This window comes from Seriola dumerili, unplaced genomic scaffold (assembly GCF_002260705.1).
Source record: "Seriola dumerili isolate Sdu_G_001 unplaced genomic scaffold, Sdu_1.0 BDQW01000331.1, whole genome shotgun sequence".
Classification (NCBI taxonomy): Eukaryota; Metazoa; Chordata; class Actinopteri; order Carangiformes; family Carangidae; genus Seriola; species Seriola dumerili.
The window spans coordinates 13,051,813-13,071,769 of record NW_019174586.1 but is presented as its reverse complement, the minus strand read 5'-3'; the positions used below and the strand labels follow the sequence as shown (position 1 = coordinate 13,071,769).

Sequence of the window (19,957 nt, the reverse complement as noted above, 5' to 3'; positions counted from 1 at the left end):
AACGTTCACCTGGACTCTTCGATGAACGGGTTCGATTTTGGCAGCCAAAGGTCATAATCAAGATTTTTATTTTTTAAGCGGTTTTGTTTATTTGTTTAAAGTCTGTGATTTTGTTTGTTTTTAACTATAAAACATGATTCTTACTATAAAATATTCACACACATACACATAAGTGACTCCACAGGCAGGTGAACAACTACAAAGCCAATGTAGCCCACTGTAAGTGCAGATACAGCTGCGACAACTACATCACCCAGAAGCCCCGCGGCTCCGCGCAGACTCAGTAGCAGCCTGAAGATGGTGTCTGTCAGGGTGCAGCCGTGTTTGTTGACAGTTTTACTTCTGAATTGTTTCTGTTGTTTCGTCTCCTCTTTGTATTTTCACATCAGAGACGCGGAGGTGAAATGTTTCCGAGAGGAAATCCCGGACGAGACGCTGCTTCTCGGTGAGTTTGTGACAAAACGACGTCAGCTAACCGAGATCAGTTTAGCTCGGTTTATCACTTCCCCATTATTCTCGTGACATTTATATCCTTACTATTTAGATGAAAAGTTTCTTATTTTGAAAGTGGTGGAGGTGTTGGCGAAATGTCACTTTTAAAATTGCGTTTTAAACTTCTGGCCTTAAAGAAGTTTTTAAACAATTATGTGAATTCAACTTTTAATCAATACTTTTATTTTTACTGCCTCATAAATCTCTAAAATGTTGCACATAGGCTCATGAAGTGGGACAGTGAACTTTTATTTTTACTTTAATTAGCATTAAATGTCATAGCAACAAGTCCGTGAGTTATTTATTTTTTATGTAAGTCATGTACATATATAACCATCTACACATATTTAGTTGTAGTTCATATTTTATGTTAAATAGCAGAGAGAGGAGAAAAGAGAAGTAAAGGAGAGTAAAGGCAAGAGAGAAAATAATATTTCCATGGATGAAAGTTATTTTCTGATCATTTGTTTTGAATCAAACAACAATAATCTAACTTTAAATTCAATGAAATAAGGTCACTTTTTACAATCTAAAAAACATTTGCATCAAACTATTAATAAGTATTGACAAAGGAACTTCTAACTAGGGATGCCTCTCCTTACCTTGTTTCCTTCACTTGCGTCCTATCCTCGTGTCTCAGTCAATCTCACAAAAGAAGAGATGCAACGTCCTTTCCTCCGACCTGTAAATTCATCATGTAATAATCCAGGTTACGATGACAATGTCTCCTGGTGTGTAGAAATGATTTAGTTGTGTATATGTTTAGTGAGAGATGTGTAAATATCACAAGTTAATGCAGCGTTTGGACTAGAAGGTGAATCAGGACACAGATCAGATCTAAACCTGGTGGTGATATTATTATTATTCAGGCTGTTATTTGTCCTGGTGTAAAACTACAGTTATTTATCAGATCAGTCCGATCAGCTGCAGCGTCCAATCAATTACAGATTTCTAATAAAGGTGTGTGTTGGTCTGACGGTGTCCTCGCTCCTCTGAACAGTAATAAGGGAAATTACCTCAAAAACGTCGCTGCCTTGATTTTAATGGTCTTTCTTTTCTATTTTTAAGTCAATAATCATCTTGTGTGGTTGAACTTTTGGCATAAAAAGTGACTTAAACCATTAATTAATTGATTAACCTAGTAGTTGTTTTCTCTCACTACATGTTTCAGCTTTAACATATAACTTGTTTGTTTCTCTCTGTGCAGGTAACTATCGGACTCAGGCGTACGATCAGCAGAGGGCCGAGTCCCTGCCGGCCCCTCGGGACCTCAGGATACTCGTCGTAGCCAAAGATCCTGATGACAAGGTTCGTCCCGGAGGCGAGCGGTCGATTCATCCTCTGTCAGTCCAGTGATTTCAGCAGGATGAAGCTGTTTTAAGCTCCGCAGTCTTCTCAACGTTAATCACTGTTTGTCTGTTCGCTCCAGCTGGTTCTGTCTCGGACGCTCGGCTCAGAGGGAAGGTTCAAATTCACATCACATAAACCAGGAGGACACCAGATCTGCCTGCAGCCCATCTCCTCAACACTGCCCCTGTCTGCTGGAGGCGTGCTGGTGAGAACATCCTAATAACAATGACAGAAAAAATGTATATGATAATAATAATGATGATGATAGTAAATGTACAGAGTGCTTTACAAAGGAAAATACAGATTAAACAGTTCAGCACAATAAAATAAAAACGTAGAGAGAACGGGTTAAACACCCAACAATGAAACAAATAATTCCATTCAGATGCAACAGTGTGAAATAATCAAATAGAAAAAATAAAACATATTGGAAACCAAAGTAAAACAAATGATAACATTAGGAAAATAAGTTTAGAGAAGTGACTTTGAGAAGTGTTCAAATATTAGAAGCTGTCACTAAGAGAAAATCTGACGTTCATGTTATTGAAAACCAGGTTGGTTGAAAACCTGATTGAAATGTTTCAGACATATTAGTATTGATAAGAGACAAATTTTGGGGAACTGTCAAGAGAAGACACTCGTGTGTTTCTGTAAGACCTCGTCGTTTTGTCTGTTGTGCCTTTATGTATTTATTCATGTCGTGCTGCAGGGACGACTATAAAAGGTTGTAAAGTTGTACTGTAATAATTTCCCTCCTAATGAACTTCCTGTTGCGTTGCAGACGGTTCACCTGGATATAAAAGTGGGCGAAGGCACCAACAACTACACTAAGATCGCTGCCGAAGACAAACTGACGGAGCTGCAGCTGAGAATCCGACAGCTGACCGAGCAGGTCCAACAGATCCAGAAGGAGCAGAACTACCAGAGGGTCAGTGTGTGTGTGTGTTTGTGTGTTTGTGAGTGAGTGTGTGAGTGAGTGAGAGTGTGTGTGTCATTTTTTCTGGGAAGACATTAGATTACAGGACTCAGGACAAAGTACATAATGCAGGCAGTCAATGGTCCAAGTTCTTGCTCTTTAAGTTAAATTACAATTGAGACAGACAGAGATCTTTTCTCGTAATTATGGGACAGTAAGTCAAATCAAAACAACTCGATTCAGATTTTATATTTATATACACACAGATATATATATATATATATATATATAGGACTAAGTTACATGTGAGTGTGTTCTTGAAATCCAGATGTTAGACTGTTCCGTAATGTGAGCGAGCGATGACAGGAGGAGGATGATGAGCTGAAGTGTTTTGAGTCAGTGTTCTGGTTGTTTGTTTCTTCACAGTTCAGGGAGAAGTATTTCCACGACGTCAGCCACAGCACCAACATGTGGATCTTCTGGTGGCCCGTCGTCCGCTCTCTCTACGTGGTGGCCATCATCACCTGGCACACAAAGTCCTGGTAAAACAGCGGGTCCTCTTCTTCCACCGACCTTTTATTGAAGTAAAACCACCAGTACAACACTGTAAAAAAAAATACAATTTCACTGTTTCACTGTATTAAATTTTATTATGTGGCGTTATAGGATACTGATGCATCAGCGTGTAAGCAGCATTTTACTGTGGAGCTGGTTTTTATACTGTTAGGTTGTGTACTGTCGCCCAACCTAGGGGTCGTGTCCCTACAAAGGGTCACCAGATAAATCAGAGGGCTCGTCAGATGATTCTTGGGAAAAAGGAAAAAACATCTTATAACTAATTTTACTGTCTATGGAAGGCCAGAAAAAATATTTACGACCTTTGTAAATGAAATATGAGACTTTTTAATACTTTTGAATTAAAAATATAATACTTTTATATTATGCCTTCTTTTAAGGAAACCTAAATTGTTGCTTTTTAAGACTTTCAGAAACCCTGGATACAGACTTCAATGATTTATTATGTCACATTTTTTTCATGGCTTCCCAGCAGTGCATAACAATAATACCTAATGATATAATTCATTAAATTAACACAGTGGCAGAAAGTGGAAAAAATAATGAAAGGTTTCACTAAACTCTGGACCTGTCGACTGTGAGCTGATGATTTTCTGACTGTGTCAGACCTGCAGATTCCCTGTGCGCCCTCATTTCTCTCTGAATCTTTGTATATTTGACGTTATATTATAGGTGAGAATATATACCATATATATATATATATATATATACCATATACCATTAAAGAAAAACACAGCTTTGTCCATCATGATAATCTTTAATGAACCAGAATTTATTTACAAAAATATCTTGATCTCAGAGTCGATACACTGGTACAAACAGTTTGTATAAAACAGTAGAAACTATTTAGTGTCAAACAGATTTACATTTAAATGTCTCCTTTAGGAAAACAGACAATGTTTTATATTTACACTGTATTTTCACTGTTGATCCGTGTTCTGTGTTTCAGGTGAACTCTCGATGTGTCTTCTTCAGTACACTTTGGATCTACAGAAAAGAACGTAAAAGGACAAATACAGTATGAACTTGAATATTGCAGATTTGAACCCCCCCCACATCAGATGATCAGAACTGAACTCGGAGGATGTGGTCACCTGGAGAAGGAGGATACGGAGAGGAGTCCGAGCAGGAACTCGAGGCTGTAGAAGCAGAGCAGGATGGCGCAGAGGATGAACTCCAGCCGCAGGACGAAGGTCTGCAGCAGCAGGTAGTAAACAGCCAACGCCACGCAGGGAAACAGGATGAAGAGCGACGCACACGAGGCCAGAGAGCGCTCGCACAGGTTCCCCTTCCAGCCTGGAGCAAGACGCCACACACAGTCACATAACTGATTGCTGCCACTACGTTAACCACGGCTTATACTTCCACAGTGAGAACACAATCACACTCAGCTCGGCGTAATTTGACTAAATTTTCTTTCATTTTGAATTTCCGTCCACTCCAGCAACCTTCAATTGGAGCTTTACTGTCAGCTTTTCAAAAAAAAAAAAAAAGAAAAAAGCTTAAACAAAAGATAATTAAGGATTTACATCACAGCTGTGATCCCTCAGTGTAGATTTCATTACATTTCTTTTACATTTCACTGACTGTAAAGTAGAACCTTGAACGGCACAACCACTCAGCATTTAGAGTCACGAGTGGTCACAAGAATTATTCATTTACGAGAACTTACTAAATTATAAAACAAAATAGTCAATCATGAGCACAAAAGACTAAAAACATGAACCCCAACACTTTTTAAAATTATAGACAGATGATTTTGAAGAGCTGAGCAGTAATCAAACCTTTTATCCAGCAGACCGAATAAAACAACATATTGCACTTGAAACAGCTGCATGGTTTAGCCTCAGGCCTGATTTGCACAATCACTACTGTTCATCATGAGTACTAACATTGGTTAGAGAGTGGCAGTGCTTGGTAATAAGTAGTACTCAGCTGGTCACAGGTGACTATCGGACCACTTCTAGCACTGCTGCAGTTTGCTCAACTGAAATTTAACCTAAAACTTCACAGTAGAATAGAATAGAATAGAAAAAGAGTTGAGACAAGAGCTGCAACGATTAGACAATCGTCAAAAAGTTAATCAGCAACTATTTCAATTCAAGAATTGTTTTATCTATTTTTTAAAATAAAGGTGCCAAAAGAATTCTGGTTCCAGCTTCTCAAACGAAAGAATTTGATGCTTTTTTTCATCATACATGAGAGTAAGATGAATATCTACAGGGTTTAGGATTGAAGGTTGAAGCAGCAGCTGCTGTCCACCAGGTGGCACCAAAGAACCTGAATAACCAAACACAACCTGGCCTCTGACCTCAAACACAAAGATCATTGCTAATAATGTTCATCCACATCCAACGCTCATGTCTTGCTCACCGTAAAAGATCCTGAGGGTCTCCAGACCGAGGAAGATCACCAGCAGCACCACATCCAGGACCAGATTATCTGACGGGTACGGGAGTGAAACCCCTGCACAAACATACAAATACAAAGTGCAGCCATCTGTGCATTAAGGCATCCAAAGGTTTTATATTTAATATGTATTTTATGAATGAGAAGGATGTGGAAAATGAAGTTACAAAGTTTTAATTTCATTCTGACTTTAAATTGAGCTTTGAAATGATTTGTTGATAATTTGTCACATGATCATCTCCCTCTCCTTAAGACACTAAAACTGAGACCTTTGACCTTTTTCAGCTGCCTGTACTTTTGTTTTTCTTTGAGTTTTATTTTGAGGGAATTAAATGTTCATAAATTATGTTGCTGCTGTAAACCACCCAGTTACTTAAGCCCTGCCTCTAATGTACCAAAGATTTGTATGAATGTACTCTCAGTACGTCTTATGCACTTTGTTTTTACACGTGCCTCTTGTTGATTTACTGAATAAATTAATAAAAACTAAAAATCTTCACTAATGCTTGAAAATGTGTATTACAGACACCAGTACTTACAAACTGTTCTGATTTAGCAGGTACCAACAAGAACTTTATTCAGGTTTAATAAGAGATTTCAGTCAGTCATGTTTTACATAATGATCTGCACCAGTACACCAGTAAAGCACAAAAATCCCGCTGCTGAGCCTCCAACTGAAGTAAACTCTCCTGCACCTCTCTAATACCTTTAGATAGAGAGAAAAAAATTAAGTAAAGAACCAGTAAGGGGTGAAGAAAGTATGTGATTCCTCACTTTTAATGCTAAAAATCCTTTACAGAAACTAAAGGTAGGTACAGAAAGGAAAGGATGTGCTCTCCCCACACTACTAATCAAAAAGCTCTGGCAATAAATAAATAAATAAATCAGGAATCAATGTCTTGTATCATTAAAATACAGTTAAGTCCGTTCAGTGAAGGCAGTACAGCCGTTTACAGTTTACCTTTGTAGATGAACATGAGAATCTCTGCCAGGTAGAAAGCGCCAAAGTACCAGCTGTTCAGGTAGAGGAGAACCTGCAGGGGAGTGGATGAAAGCTGAGGATGACAGTGTCAAGGAGAAAAGACACACAGAGAGAAGGACACAGAAATTAGCTGTGTGCTGCAGCTCTGCACCAGCTTCACGAGAAGGATACGATCGGTTGGTTTCCTGCGGAGGAAAAGAGATAATACAGCTGTTAGACGTAGACTGACAGATAGTGTGCTGATCTTGAAAATCTTGACTTGCTTCTTTCTCCTTGGTCTTTGAACATGTGTAATTCTTTAAAACAAGTCTTCGTGTTCGGTAAAAGAGGTCGAAGTAACAGTAGTAGTATCAGGAGTAGCAGTAGAAACAGTAGTAATATTAGTAGTAACAGTATTAGCAGTAGTAGTACCAGCAGTAACGTTATATCTCTTACTATATTAACATTTACCGAAATGAACGGATTTAGTTATTAGCTAACGGCTAACTTAAACGAAGAGCGTTCTGTTACGCGTATAAACTTCATATTGTTAAATGTTAATAACGCTAATATACACGGCGGTAACGTTGTGTACCGAGAGGTTTATTTATTTACTTATCTATTTGTTAAGCACAAAGAATGTTTCTCACCAGGCGCCATGTCTGATTGCCATGGAAACCGCTTGCAGGAAGTGTTTCTTCTTCACTGTTGGATTAAACCGCAGCGGAGTTTACTCGCTGCTGCCCCTACCATACGTACATGGCCCGTACACGATAACACATGTTACAACTACAATTCCCAGCAGTCTCCCGCGGCGCGCTGATTGGCGGCACTCTAACGATGGTTTACGTGGCATTGCTGTGTCCGCGCAGTCTCAGTAGTGTTTCCTCCCGGTGTGAAGATGGTGTCTGTTAGGATGCAGCCGTGTGTGTTGTCGGTTTTACTCCTCAACGTATTCTACAGCTTCGTCTCCTCTCTGTACTTTCACATCGGAGAGACGGAGAAAAAATGTTTCATAGAGGAAATCCCGGACGAGACGATGATCATCGGTGAGTGTCAGCTGTTAGAGGGGGGTCTCCGGCTAATGCTAGCTGCTAGCTCACGAACTTTAGCTAATCGGCTAACTGAGCTAAAGTCAGTTTGTGTCCCCATAAAGTGACATGTCCTGCTTTTATTTATATCTACAGCTTAATAAACACACACATCCAGCAGTCACAAACTGTTTAAACACATTAATTTTGTGTTTAATGAGTTTAATATTGCAGCAACACTTGTCTCAATACCGTAGTTTTAGTTAAAAATCGAATTATTCATTCTTTCGAATCCCCCTCTGAACTAAAGTCACGTTAATGTAACCTAAGTAACTAATTAAATTTCCGCAAGTAGTGTACTTTACTACAGTTTCAAGGTACGTGTACTTAACTTGAGTATTCTACTATTAAAGCCATAGTCTCAGTTAATTGATTAGTTGAATGACAGAAAAGTAATTGGCAGTTTTTCTATAGGAGTAATCGTTGTGAGTCGCGTATAAAGCTGAAATAACTTTAAAAAATGCTTGTTCCCGCTCCTTCAATATAAGGCTTTTCTGTTGTTTCATATCATTGTAAACTTAATGTTTTGGACATTTTGATCATTGATCAGAGAAAAAGACATGTGAAAACCGATTTTTCCTTGTGGTCTAGGTGACTGTGATGGTAATTTTTCCCTCTTTCTGACGTTTTATTGATTAAACAACTGATTTATTAAATCATCAGCACATTAACCACTCATTAAAATAAATGTTAGTCTCTTTTATTGCATTATATCTTAGGCACAAGTATTTATACTATTTACTCCACTACATTTATTTAATACCTTTACTTGCTTTGCAGATTCTGTTCAATAATATAAAACATGTCAAGTTATAAGTTCTGTATGTATATGGATAAAGATGAGATGTTATTGATCCTAGGAGAGAAATTCACAAACTACCCAGCAATATAGAAAAATTATTACATTTGGTGCCACCTTGACCAGCTGTAACACCGAAGTGATGTTTACATGAATGCATCAATAATTATATTATTTATGATTAGTTTTGATTTGTGAAGTCATTTTTAAAGCAAATATTCCAACAATCACCTGGTTCCAGTTTTTAATTTGTGTAGATTTTATGCTTTTTTTCCTCCTCTATATTGTTGTAACTTGAATATCTTTGGGTTTTGGACGGTTGGTTGGACCAAACAAAACATTTCAAGGCGTCAACCTAGGTTTTGATGAAAGATTAATGGAGAAAATAATCATCAGATTAATCAGTAGTGACGAATAACGTACTACTTAACAACCATTTCAGAAACTCATAAATACACGCAACACTAAAATTTAAAAATGTTTCAGGATGTGAAGAATCCTGAGTCTTCTGGTCAAATATGAAGTGTTAGTGTACTTGACCTTCACTTTAACAGCTCACCTGCTTGTGCAAATACAGAACCACTGGTATGAATCAGAGGAGGCCAGTGTGAGGGAAGCCCCGCTTCATTCAGCATAGACAGGAAGTGGATTGACTATCGCTTCTTGTGGATGTTCGGCAACTGTTTCGAAGATTCAAATCATTATGTATTAATATACAGATGATTTTCTCAGTTAGTTGTAAATTACTTCAATCTCTATTTTTAGACCTTCTATCCACATCTCACAGACTTCATCAGAGAGAGGCTCTGGTGTCATCGTGCTACCCACAAAGACCATGAGATGATTACTGATTAGTACACTTACAAATGAAAAGGTTTTATTCATGACACCTCTCCCCATATCTGTCTCTGCAGGCAACTATCGGACTCAGCTGTATGATAAACAGAGGGAGGAGTACCTGCCGGCCACTCAGGGTCTGGGCATGTTTGTGGAGGTCAAAGATCCTGATGACAAGGTGAGCTGAACGATTAAAGAAGGACATCAGGAGAAGTACCTGTGCACCAAGTAATCACCTTCGGCCGGTAACGTCAGCAGGTTTTAACTGGTTTGTGTGTTTCCTGCAGGTTATTCTGTCTCGTCAGTACGGCTCAGAGGGAAGATTCACCTTCACATCACACACACCTGGAGAACACCAGATCTGTCTGCACTCCAACTCATCCAAGTTCTCCCTCTTCGCTGGAGGCATGCTGGTGAGGAGACACAGTGTAGTCTGTAGTTAAATTAGACCTTTAAACTGCTCAGAGTGAAGAGTCTGTGCTGCTCTGTCGGCTCAAAGTGCCTGGACTGACAATATGACTTTGTTTTATATAAATTACGTGTTCACGTTCAAACATGTTGAACTGCAGCTCAATTTGCCCGAAGCCTGTTTGCCTTTGTTTGACTCCATTTGCACTTTTCCATTGACTTTAAATGTTATTTCAGTCATTTAACTGTTGGGTGTTGTTGGAGTTTTGTGATCGTAACATTAAGATAATTATATGGTAGGACTCCATGACTTACTGCTGACGGTGTTGTGTTGCAGAGGGTTCACCTGGACATCCAGGTGGGCGAACACGCTAACAACTACGCTGAGATCGCTGCCAAAGACAAACTGACGGAGCTGCAGCTGAGAGTCCGACAGCTGGTGGAGCAGGTGGACCAGATCCAGAAGGAGCAGAACTACCAGAGGGTCAGTCAGTGTTTTTCCATGTTACTGTCTGTTGATGTTATTAGGGTTCAGAGGAATTTTATCTCTTTTATTTTTATATTTTTATTCTTCCGTTGGTAAAAGTGGTGCTGCAGCCTACAGCGCAAAAGTTATGCAAGTGATATTTTCAGGGGAGGTAAAGAATGTGAGACACAAAAAAATGTCCACCAGCAGGTTGATAATCAAGGTAAGAACGTTTTGGCCTGTAACTCATTCAGAACTTTACCTTCCCTGAATCTAGCTGGATCATAGAATTGTGGAATATGTGAAACTTACTTTTTTGAGGTCCTCCTAGACTGTGAGACTGAGCTGCACAAAACTTTACACATATAATCTATGGACTCTCCTGGTCAGCGGTTATTAAAAGAATTTTGATAATCCATAAAATGTTTAAGTTATCAAGGAACAACTTCCTATAATTGTTGCATATCTTGGCAACAATCCTCCTATTAACATGAAACTCTGCTCAGTAATTTCCCATCCTCCTTTGAGGCTTTGGTGCCAATCGGCCACTAGGTGACACTTTTGTTCCAAGGTCAAGAGTCATTAAGAATTATTTTTTAAACTACTCTTAGGCTGTAAGTGCGATCTGCATGAAACCTTCCATGTATCATCTTTGTCCTCTCATGATCACAAGATATGAAAAGAGTATTGATACTTAAACAGATACTAAAGTTATAAAGGAAAAATGTGTATTTGTACAAAGGAAGTGATGTCATCTCTTTAACCCAAAACTTACCACGCCACACTGAGGTTCTGTATAAAGTTTGGTGCACATTGGCTCTGGATGGTGTTATTTTTTGAACTCATCTTGGTCCAATCTGCCTGAATTGTTGCATGAAGCATCTAAAGACCCTCGTGATAAAAAGGTATTAGAATTATATTGATTGTCCACAAAATGCAAAAGCTGTAAAACAATCTCTTCCTGTGGATAATGAGAAGTGACGTTGTATCTTGGCAACGGTCAGACCAGTGAGCACAGAACTCCTGCATCTAGTTTGACATGAGGCTCATTGGTCAATTTGATTAACACAAATCACGAAATTTGCTAGTTATTTTTTTCACACTACATGAATGAACTTGGAGTCGACAGCGAGTGAACGCTCCCACAGTGAGGCAGTGATGATTTAATTGGTCAACATCATATCTGGTCTGGGAATTTTGACCGGGTTATTTCACAAAAATCCAAGATCCGAAATCTGAGAGCAGAAGTTTCAGGAGCGCACAGAAGCAGCCTGAGTGTGAGGAGGACTCAGACTGATGCACAGGACATTTGAGCAGGAACAGAGCAAATTTGCACACAAGCAGCAAGAAAGCGTTACAGAGTCTGAAGGTGAATGAAGAAATAATGCTCTTGAATAAAGGTAAATAAAGGACCATAAGGCTTTTACATATTATTTTTGCTTTTATTTTTAAATTAATGTATAATTCTAATATAACTGTGCTCTAAAAACGGCAGCCAAATACTCGCTGTACAAGTTTAGTCTCTGCTTGTTTTTTTCAGTGGCTGATTTAATAACATCAGATAACAAACAGGCAGCTTTGGAAAGTGGTTGTCAGTCGAGTGAAACAGTCTGTGTCCTCTCTCAGTACCGTGAGGAGCGTTTCCGTCAGACCAGTGAGAGCACCAACCAGCGGGTCCTGTGGTGGTCCATCGTCCAGACCCTCATCCTGGTGGCCATCGGCATCTGGCAGATGAGACACCTCAAGAGCTTCTTCGAGGCCAAGAAGCTGGTGTAACTTTTCTCCTGGAGGAGAGTCTGAGTGTGTGTGTGTGTGTGTGTGAGAGAGAGAGAGAGAGAGAGAGAGTGTGTGTGTGTGTGGTCTCTACTGATTGATGCAGTACTGAGCGGCGGTCGCTGCCGTCAGAGAGAAAACTGCTGAGGAGACGGGGACGCAGACAAATCCAACTGCACGATTCGGCTTGAAAACATCTTTATTATTAATATTATTCTCATTGTTAATGTTCTGACTGTTTCCTCGCCCGCCCTGTTTGTAATGAGCCCCTCACATTTGCAGTAGACTATCAGGGGGAGTGTGAATCTATTTATTACACAGGCTGATTTGTTTCAGGAGCAGGAATCTGGTTTTACCTTTTCGATCTGGACTAGGTTTAGTCTCTGGTTCTCCTGTTGAGTCCAGCAGGACCAGGACAAAGTAACTAAACCAGTCCACGTCTACCAGGCAGTTAGTCATGTTTTTTATTATTCATTTGCCCTTTTTCTTTCTTGTTACTCGGTGTGAGTACTTGACGTGTTACTGGCCACTAGAGATGTTCAGAAATAAAAGTCAGGTTTACATGAACTTCAGTTTGAAGCTGTTCGTTTGCTCCTCGACCTCTGAGTGACAACTGAAATCATAATCTGGATTCATTTGTGAAACAGTTCAGTGATGTATTTTCTGAATCCCCTCTATCATCCGATCAGCTGATTTTCAGCTGCAGCAAAACTAAAATAAAACAGGGTGAAATTTAATCAGTGATCATTAATTGCTACTGCCAAAATCTCATTCTCTATTTTAATAACATACTCGGTGCAAGAGGCTTTTAGTGTTTATACGAAGGATTATTTTTCAAGCTCAAATGCCAAATATTTGTTGGTTAAAGCTCCTCAGATATGAGGGTTTGATGTTTTTCTTGCTCTCACATTGTTAGTAAGTTATGAAAAAACTAATGACGTAACTTTGTGTTGTTGGTCCTTTTTTTCTGAAATGCAGAAAGTAATTGATAAATTGAAAAAAAATGGCAGATTAATCAATTATGGAAATAATCACTAGCTACACCCTCAATACTGTTGATACTGAGATGAGCACTTCAGTAGTTTCTCTTTCTCTTTCCTCCAGTGCTGTTTTTGTTTGCTCAGTCTGCTGCTGCCCCGATGAACTGCCCCCACCCTTCATGGGATTCATTTGGGGTAAATATCTGAGGACATGCGCGACCACCTCGTCCTCAGGGAGGACGGGAAGTGCAGCCGACGTGCAGTTAAAGCCAGTACGTCACAGCTTTTAATCACGTCGGGGTTGTCAGCCACTCTGTTCGGCTCGCGACTTGTTTTGTCACATTATCAGAGTTTTGGCTTCAGTACCAACGTTCTTCATTACATGAAGAAGGACTGAACAACACCAGGTTTTACTTTGACCTGTGATGTCACCAAGCTTCACCTGATCTTTCAGGAACCAGTCTGTACCGACTGGAATCCATGTTTTAATATTCCAGCTCTTTCACGAGCCACGCTGAGAATCTGTGAGAAGCTCAGATTTAAAATGAAGTTTTTTACAGTGACTTCTGATGCTGAAGTGAGGTTCCCAGAGCACAGAGTTTAGTGAAAATACAGGTGAAGGATCGGTTCCAGTGGTACTGAGGCAAAGTTTGAAGAAACATTTTGGTAAATGTGGCAACGCTGCTTTCGGCTCTTTTCCGCTGAGCCTGTTTTATCTTCTTATTTCTGCCTGGCTCAGTGAAATTCTACCAAAAGAGACAGTTTTCTGTTTGTTGCCGTGTGCGTTTTAGTGAAGCTGCATTTTTCCAAGTGTCCAAACTGAATGTAAGTGTCTGTTGATCTGACTCTGGCTCGGTGTCGGTCTGCGGGTGGAGGTGGTGACGGAAGAATATTCTGAATTTCCTGGTATTTGACATTTGGCATCAGATAAAAGAATTTGCTTGATAGTTTTTTCTCGTTGCATCCAACACAGTCCAGAGACGCCTCATTTGTTTGTATCATTTTCAGTTGACTGTGTTAAAGGAGAGTCTTGATGCTGTGTCTCCTGTATGAAAGGTGAATCAGTCGGCACTCGAACACAACACTGTTCCGACAGTTTCCCTGTTCGTTTTACTGATTTAAAAGCCAAATTGTCAAAGCCGCACGTCTGGTGAAGAAAAATCTGAAAACCGCCTCAGCACTGCTTCACCGCCAGCTCCTGTAACTGGTTGGATGATCTTTACCTCGAGGTTTTACCCGCTTCAGGTGTAGAACAACAAAAACACACAAATCACAAACTGTCGTAGAAAGCTGACTTTACGTCCTCAGACTGCGCAAAATCCAAGAACACTGAGACCTGAGCCGCTGAATCCTCGGCCTGGTCACTGTGGAATAAATCAGAATCCGAGGAGTAAAAATGCCTGAAAACGTCAGTCAGACAGTTTATTTTCTTCAGTTTTCAATAGTTTGTTGTGCTTTTTTTTTTTTTCTTTTCTTTTTTTTCTCTGGTGGTTTGTGAGAAACAGTTTATGTTGCTGGTAGCTTTCAGATGAAATGTTTCTCCGGGGTTAGATTTTGAATCATTGCTAAAAGGTTTTAGGCTGGAAGAGGGGCTTGAATTTATTTTATTTTTTAGAGAGATTCTGTCCATGTGAAATCTGTCTATAATTGCACTCGAAATAAAGTTTTGTCACATTTGGTTTAATGGATGCTGTTTCTTTTATTCTTGTAATAAACTCCACTATAAAGTTTTTATAGGCTGTAACTGTTTTATTCTGAGGACAAACTCAAAAAATCTCTGGAACAAATAAATTTGAAAGAAATGTTACAGCACAGAGTAATGGAATTAAAACAAATGTTAAAATGTCAAAATACTGAAATCATTTTTAAAAAATAAGAAATAATGGTTGTGACAAATGTGCGCAAAGAGCAGCACTTGGTGACATAGGTGAGGAAAAACTCCCTTTTAACAGGAAGAAACCTCCAACAGAGCTGGACTCAGGGGGGCGCACATCTGCCTCAACCGGTTGGGTTTGAAATGAGAAAGGGGGTGGGGGAGGAGAGAGAGAGAGAGAGAGACCGTGGACAGACTGTTGATTGTGAATTGTAATGGTGAAAATCACAGTTATACTCATAGGTAATGGTCTCCTGTTTAAATGTGAGACAGCAGACTTTGTGTTTAAAGGCTTGTGTGATTATAGATGCAGTGAGAAAGAGTCATGTCTCCCGCGCCGCCACTGATGATGACGACATCCTGCGGGATGCTATGAGGTGGTTCAACCTGGCAGCAGACAGAGGAAGCTGAAGAAACCATGACACTGTCAGCATCCTTACCCAAGATGATTTTTAATAGAGGATTTCATTGTTACTAGCAGAGTCCATCTTTGGGTAATAACTGTGTGAGGGACTTACAGGAAACTGCATTTATGTTCCTCAGTGCAACAGTTTGAAATGTTCTGATAACTCTTACACCCATGAAGAAGCTGTATTAAGTTACTACAACACAAACACAATTTCCCTACTTCTGCTGCTTCACAGTGAAAGCATTTAACTGTAGAATTGCTGGGTGGCTAAAAGGTTTAGATTTTTTTTAGTGTTCAATGAGTAATGTTTTATTAATATTAATAAAGGCAGACCGGTTCAGTATTAAAGCTTTTATAGAGCAATCCAGGTGTTGGTCAGCTTGATTTTAGATTTCTACAGCTAGTTCTAGCCGGATGAGCCATTTTGAATAAGGGATCCAGAACGGGTCTGGACCGAATTAACCACTTTAAGAACGGGTCCAAATCGGATCCGAGCCGAATGAGCTGCTTGATGAGCGGATACGGATGTGGTCTGGATCCGTAATCCTGATCCGTTCTGGAGTCGTCCCGCCGTGCAAGTGGGCTCCGATCCGGTCCTGTTTTTTCGATCCGTTCCGGAGCCCATGATACCTCCAGGACGGATCCAGTGTGGAGTCAATTTTCTATTGGGGAGGTAAGGTAGGTGATAAAGTCAGATCTTAGAAGCTATCGTCTCTATAAGGGGTATATAGTGGAAGCCTATAAGGTACCAAGCAGCAGGCACATTCAGAAGTTCTCTACGAATTTTATAGTACTTTTAATTTTATCCTCTACTGAAGAAATCTTGTGACATCAGTTCTGCTCTTTCTTGTTCAAGTTTCTGCATGATATAAAAATAGGTTAAACTGGACGCAGCGCAGTCGTCTGTATGCTGCGTGGACTCCGTGAGGGGATTGGTCGGAGCAAAGAGGAGGAGCCTCCGACTCCACGGCTTCTCCTATTGGTGCAGCAATGACCCAGCAGCCCTCACCACAGCTGCCGCCGTTTGAGCATCAGAGGAAGAGAGTTTAAAAGCCCGGCCAGCACATCATTAGTGGCGGCTGACATGATAGGCAGCTCGCCTCTTTACCACCTTTGTGAGCATTTGTGTGTAATTTGTGATTTGGTCTTAGATGCTGGTTGTGATTGTTGGGGACTGGGCTGGGTTTAAAATTCTGCTTGTGCATCACACCCTTAGAGAAAGATTGTTGGACACATTAGGAACAGGGGTGCTGCTTCTTGTGTTTTTTTGGGTTTGTTAGAATTGCACAGTTAGGCTCTTTGTTGGCTCCTGTTCTCCTACTTCAGTTGTCTTCTTGCCTTGTTTGTATTTTTGTTTACTTATTTACCCTCCTGGTTACGCAATAAATTAAATCAGTAAATTTGATTTAACAATAACACCTGGTTTTATGTTGCTTCCCTTTTCCCCTAGCTGGGTCGTAACATAAAGACTGCCAACATGCGGTGACTGGAATACAGCCCCATGACTGCGATATACGGAGAAACCAACATGGCTGAAGTGAACTGACACCTGGCTCTGTGAGCAGTCCAGTCAGTAAGTGAAATACTCAGTGAGTAAAATTTCCCAGGCTGTTGTATCTTCTTTGCTTGCAGAAATCAACTGCCTGGTACTGGATGTGAGTCCCACAGCGTCAGAAGTTTTACTTTCTCAGCAAAGTGGTTCCACAAAGGGTTTATATCTTGATGCTTCATGTGAACAGTGCAACATCTACTGGCCTGAATGCAAAATGGGCAAATACAAACGTTTGTACGTCACAAACTGAATGTAAGTATAAGGGAACGCATGATTGTATTTTATAATCCAAGCATAGATTTATATACTGTCAAAGCAAATAAAAATGTTTTGTATGCATCAAATGTGTCAATATCAGTCAAGTTAAGCTCAATGTCTTTGTTTTAATCTAAGTGTCAAAACTGCAAGTTCATTTGCAATGTGGGCAAAGAACATGTAGCTTTACTTTTAAATGTCAGCTTTGGTGGTTTTGCTGAAAAGGTGCAATATAAGATGTGGCCAGAACTTTAGTTTAAAATGTTTAATACAAAAAACAAAAAAAAACAAAACACTATCAACTGTGTGAAGCAGCCACAGTGATGTCATGATCAAGACCTCCATCTGTTCTTTTTCAGATATCCACTGAAATGAGCATGGTAACCAGCCAGCCCCGACCTGTCCTGTGTTGTAATACCTATTTGTGACACTAGATGCTGTGTGAGTCAGTGGCGCGTCAAGTCTGCCCTCAGTCCCACGAAGAAGAACAACTTCCGGCAGAGCTTGAAGATAGCATCACAGAAACGCAGGAATGGCTGAACCTCCTAAAAGGTAATATTCATCTGTATCCCGCAGGACCGCTCCCGACAAGAAACCACGTTCAACGGCAAAGAAAAGAAGCAACACGAGTAAATCTCGGTGTGGCTTCTCCACCCGCTGGAGATCGGCTCCTCCCGAAGACAAACGATGCGGTTTGATGCCGAGCTCACAAACTTTCCTGTCATAGCCCGTCGTAGTAGCAGCAAGGTTTGGCCTCTTTACAGCTAAAAGTAAATCAGCTGCAACGGACACACAAACCGCTTACCGACAAACATTTCAGTCGTATGGTCCAACTAGCGTTACATGGTGTTGCTCTCGCGTACACCAGACGCTCAGTCTTAGCTCATAACTGATACTGTTAACTTGAGATTGTAGTGACCCCATAACCGATGATATACACGTGTTCGATCGTTCACCTCATGTGTAACCTCTTTACAATTACTGTTAGGAGATCAGCCATACTGATGAAGTGAAACTTAGATCTTACATTTCCAGGAATTTCAGCATCTCCTCTGTCTTTATCGGGACCTGCACCGTACAGATGCAATTATCCGCCTCCACCTGTCTCACCAACGCAGGAGCAGTCGCAGACAGTGAGGAGGGTCTAGTGAGTAACATGCTATCATTCACTTGTTAAAAGTAAGACGTTGATGTTACCACTGTGATTAAATCAGACCCGCAGTGTGACATCTGTTTCATACTGCTGATTCTTTACCATATTATCCATATTTGATTGCTGCATTGCTGGTCTATTATAGTGTGTTTACAATGAATTCTTATCATACCTCTAGTTGTTTACTCTTCATTTCCTCTTGCATTCAAATTTCATAATATTCATACTGTATTTTTGCCATATTCATATCTATCTTCACAATTGAATATACACACACAACAAGTCTAACATGTTTGATCTATAAAGAACTTGTATGATTCTAAAAGGAATTGTCTTATCGCGCATGTTTTGTCTGTATCAGGCGACCAGAGAGTCCAATCTAATCACCAATGATGGACCAAGCACCAGCCTTTTCTTTGCATGTCGGCTCTCATCAATCAAACCCCACATCAACACCCTTGAGGTATTATCCCTGCACGATACGGATATTGTCTTACTGTGATCTTTTGCACATCTTGCCCAGCAGGAGTTTTGTCATTCTAAAACACTTTTGTACATAGTTTTGTAGGATTGTTTAATTATTTTTTTTCTTTAATATGTATCGATTGTATATTTATGTTTGACTGTTGCAGTATTTTACTTTTTTTCTTTTTTATTAATTTTATTTCCTCTGAATACATTAATTGGATACTACACCAAGCCAAATATCTTGTAAGTGAAAACTTACCTGGCAATAAACCTTATTTTCTGAGTCTGCCTTTGTGATGTCGTCATCCTGTCCTCATGTTGCTATAGCCTGCCAAGGCCCACCCATGTGTCTTGCAGTATGCCCTTGTCTTCATAAATCTGCAAGTGTGTGACACTGAGGTCACACACTTGCAGGACTTTTGAGCACCACATTTTACAGTTTTGTGCTTTGCATGTGTACATAGACAGAAGCTCTTCCTCTTTCAGTGTTTTTGTGTGTGTGTGTGTCTTCACATGTACATGTATCATTTGTTCAGATTTAGTCATAAAGTCTTGTTTTATTACTGTATATGGTAAATGAAGTTTAAATGGATGATTGATACATCTTTTATCTCCTGAAGTCCTTAGAATGCTTCAAAAACATTTCATAGTCAAGAGGAGCTGCTTATGTCCTTATTTTTCCTTTTGTGTTTTTATAGCTATGGCAGAATCCACCTCGGGCCAGAACCACGCCTTGCCCAGCAAGAAATGGTAAGTCATGCACATTACTCCACCTCATACATTTAGGCTCAAATCACTCAATTAATTTCTGTTAAAAGCAGTTTGTATTTTGTTTAATTGCATTTCCACACAGATCATAGTTAAATGTTTAAGATGAGTTAAAATGATATTCTGTTTATTACATTTAAGTTATTGTCATATCAAATGCATCAGGAAACAGTGTGGATGCGATTATTAATATTTGGCTTGAATATTAAAATACTTGTTTGGAAACTTGCTGTGTCTGATTTGTTAAGGAAACAAAACTGTTGTTACTGTAACTAAATGTGTACCTAGGCTCAAATTAGGGTCAAAATGATTTTGAGCTTGTAAAGTGATGTTCACAAATAATTCCAATGTTTGTAGTTGTAAATCAACCTTTGTAAACCTGTAAGATAAATCTGCTTGAGAAATTCAAGTTTGTCTGTGA

At 39.7% G+C, this 19,957-nt stretch overlaps 3 protein-coding genes across 4 annotated transcripts; 2 read left to right on the top strand and 1 right to left on the bottom strand.

Annotated features, from left to right (window-relative positions):
* The first annotated feature begins 294 nt into the window (after positions 1 to 294).
* On the top strand, positions 295 to 4,420 carry LOC111232738 (transmembrane emp24 domain-containing protein 9-like). 2 transcript variants are annotated; one of them, XM_022760378.1, is made up of 6 exons: positions 295 to 445; positions 1,700 to 1,800; positions 1,922 to 2,047; positions 2,624 to 2,770; positions 3,185 to 3,300; positions 4,284 to 4,420. In XM_022760378.1, the coding sequence occupies exons 1-6, from the start codon at positions 298 to 300 to the stop codon at positions 4,285 to 4,287; spliced, it is 642 nt and encodes a 213-aa protein (XP_022616099.1). In that variant the 5' UTR covers positions 295 to 297; the 3' UTR covers positions 4,288 to 4,420. The 2 variants fall into 2 exon arrangements, with proteins under 2 accessions (XP_022616099.1, XP_022616098.1); XM_022760377.1 differs by having other exon boundaries at positions 298 to 445; positions 3,185 to 3,342.
* tmem216 (transmembrane protein 216) lies at positions 4,087 to 7,415 on the bottom strand. Its single transcript, XM_022760379.1, has 6 exons — positions 7,355 to 7,415; positions 6,897 to 6,910; positions 6,705 to 6,798; positions 5,708 to 5,800; positions 4,429 to 4,630; positions 4,087 to 4,321 (listed from the first exon to the last, which is right to left on the bottom strand). Exons 1-6 carry the CDS (start codon positions 7,362 to 7,364, stop codon positions 4,306 to 4,308), a joined length of 429 nt encoding a protein of 142 aa, XP_022616100.1. The 5' UTR covers positions 7,365 to 7,415; the 3' UTR covers positions 4,087 to 4,305.
* A 177-nt stretch (positions 7,416 to 7,592) lies between these two features.
* On the top strand, positions 7,593 to 14,790 carry LOC111232465 (transmembrane emp24 domain-containing protein 9). The gene is made up of 5 exons (XM_022759998.1): positions 7,593 to 7,753; positions 9,509 to 9,609; positions 9,719 to 9,844; positions 10,177 to 10,323; positions 11,932 to 14,790. Exons 1-5 carry the CDS (start codon positions 7,606 to 7,608, stop codon positions 12,079 to 12,081), a joined length of 672 nt encoding a protein of 223 aa, XP_022615719.1. The 5' UTR covers positions 7,593 to 7,605; the 3' UTR covers positions 12,082 to 14,790.
* Positions 14,791 to 19,957: the final 5,167 nt, after the last annotated feature.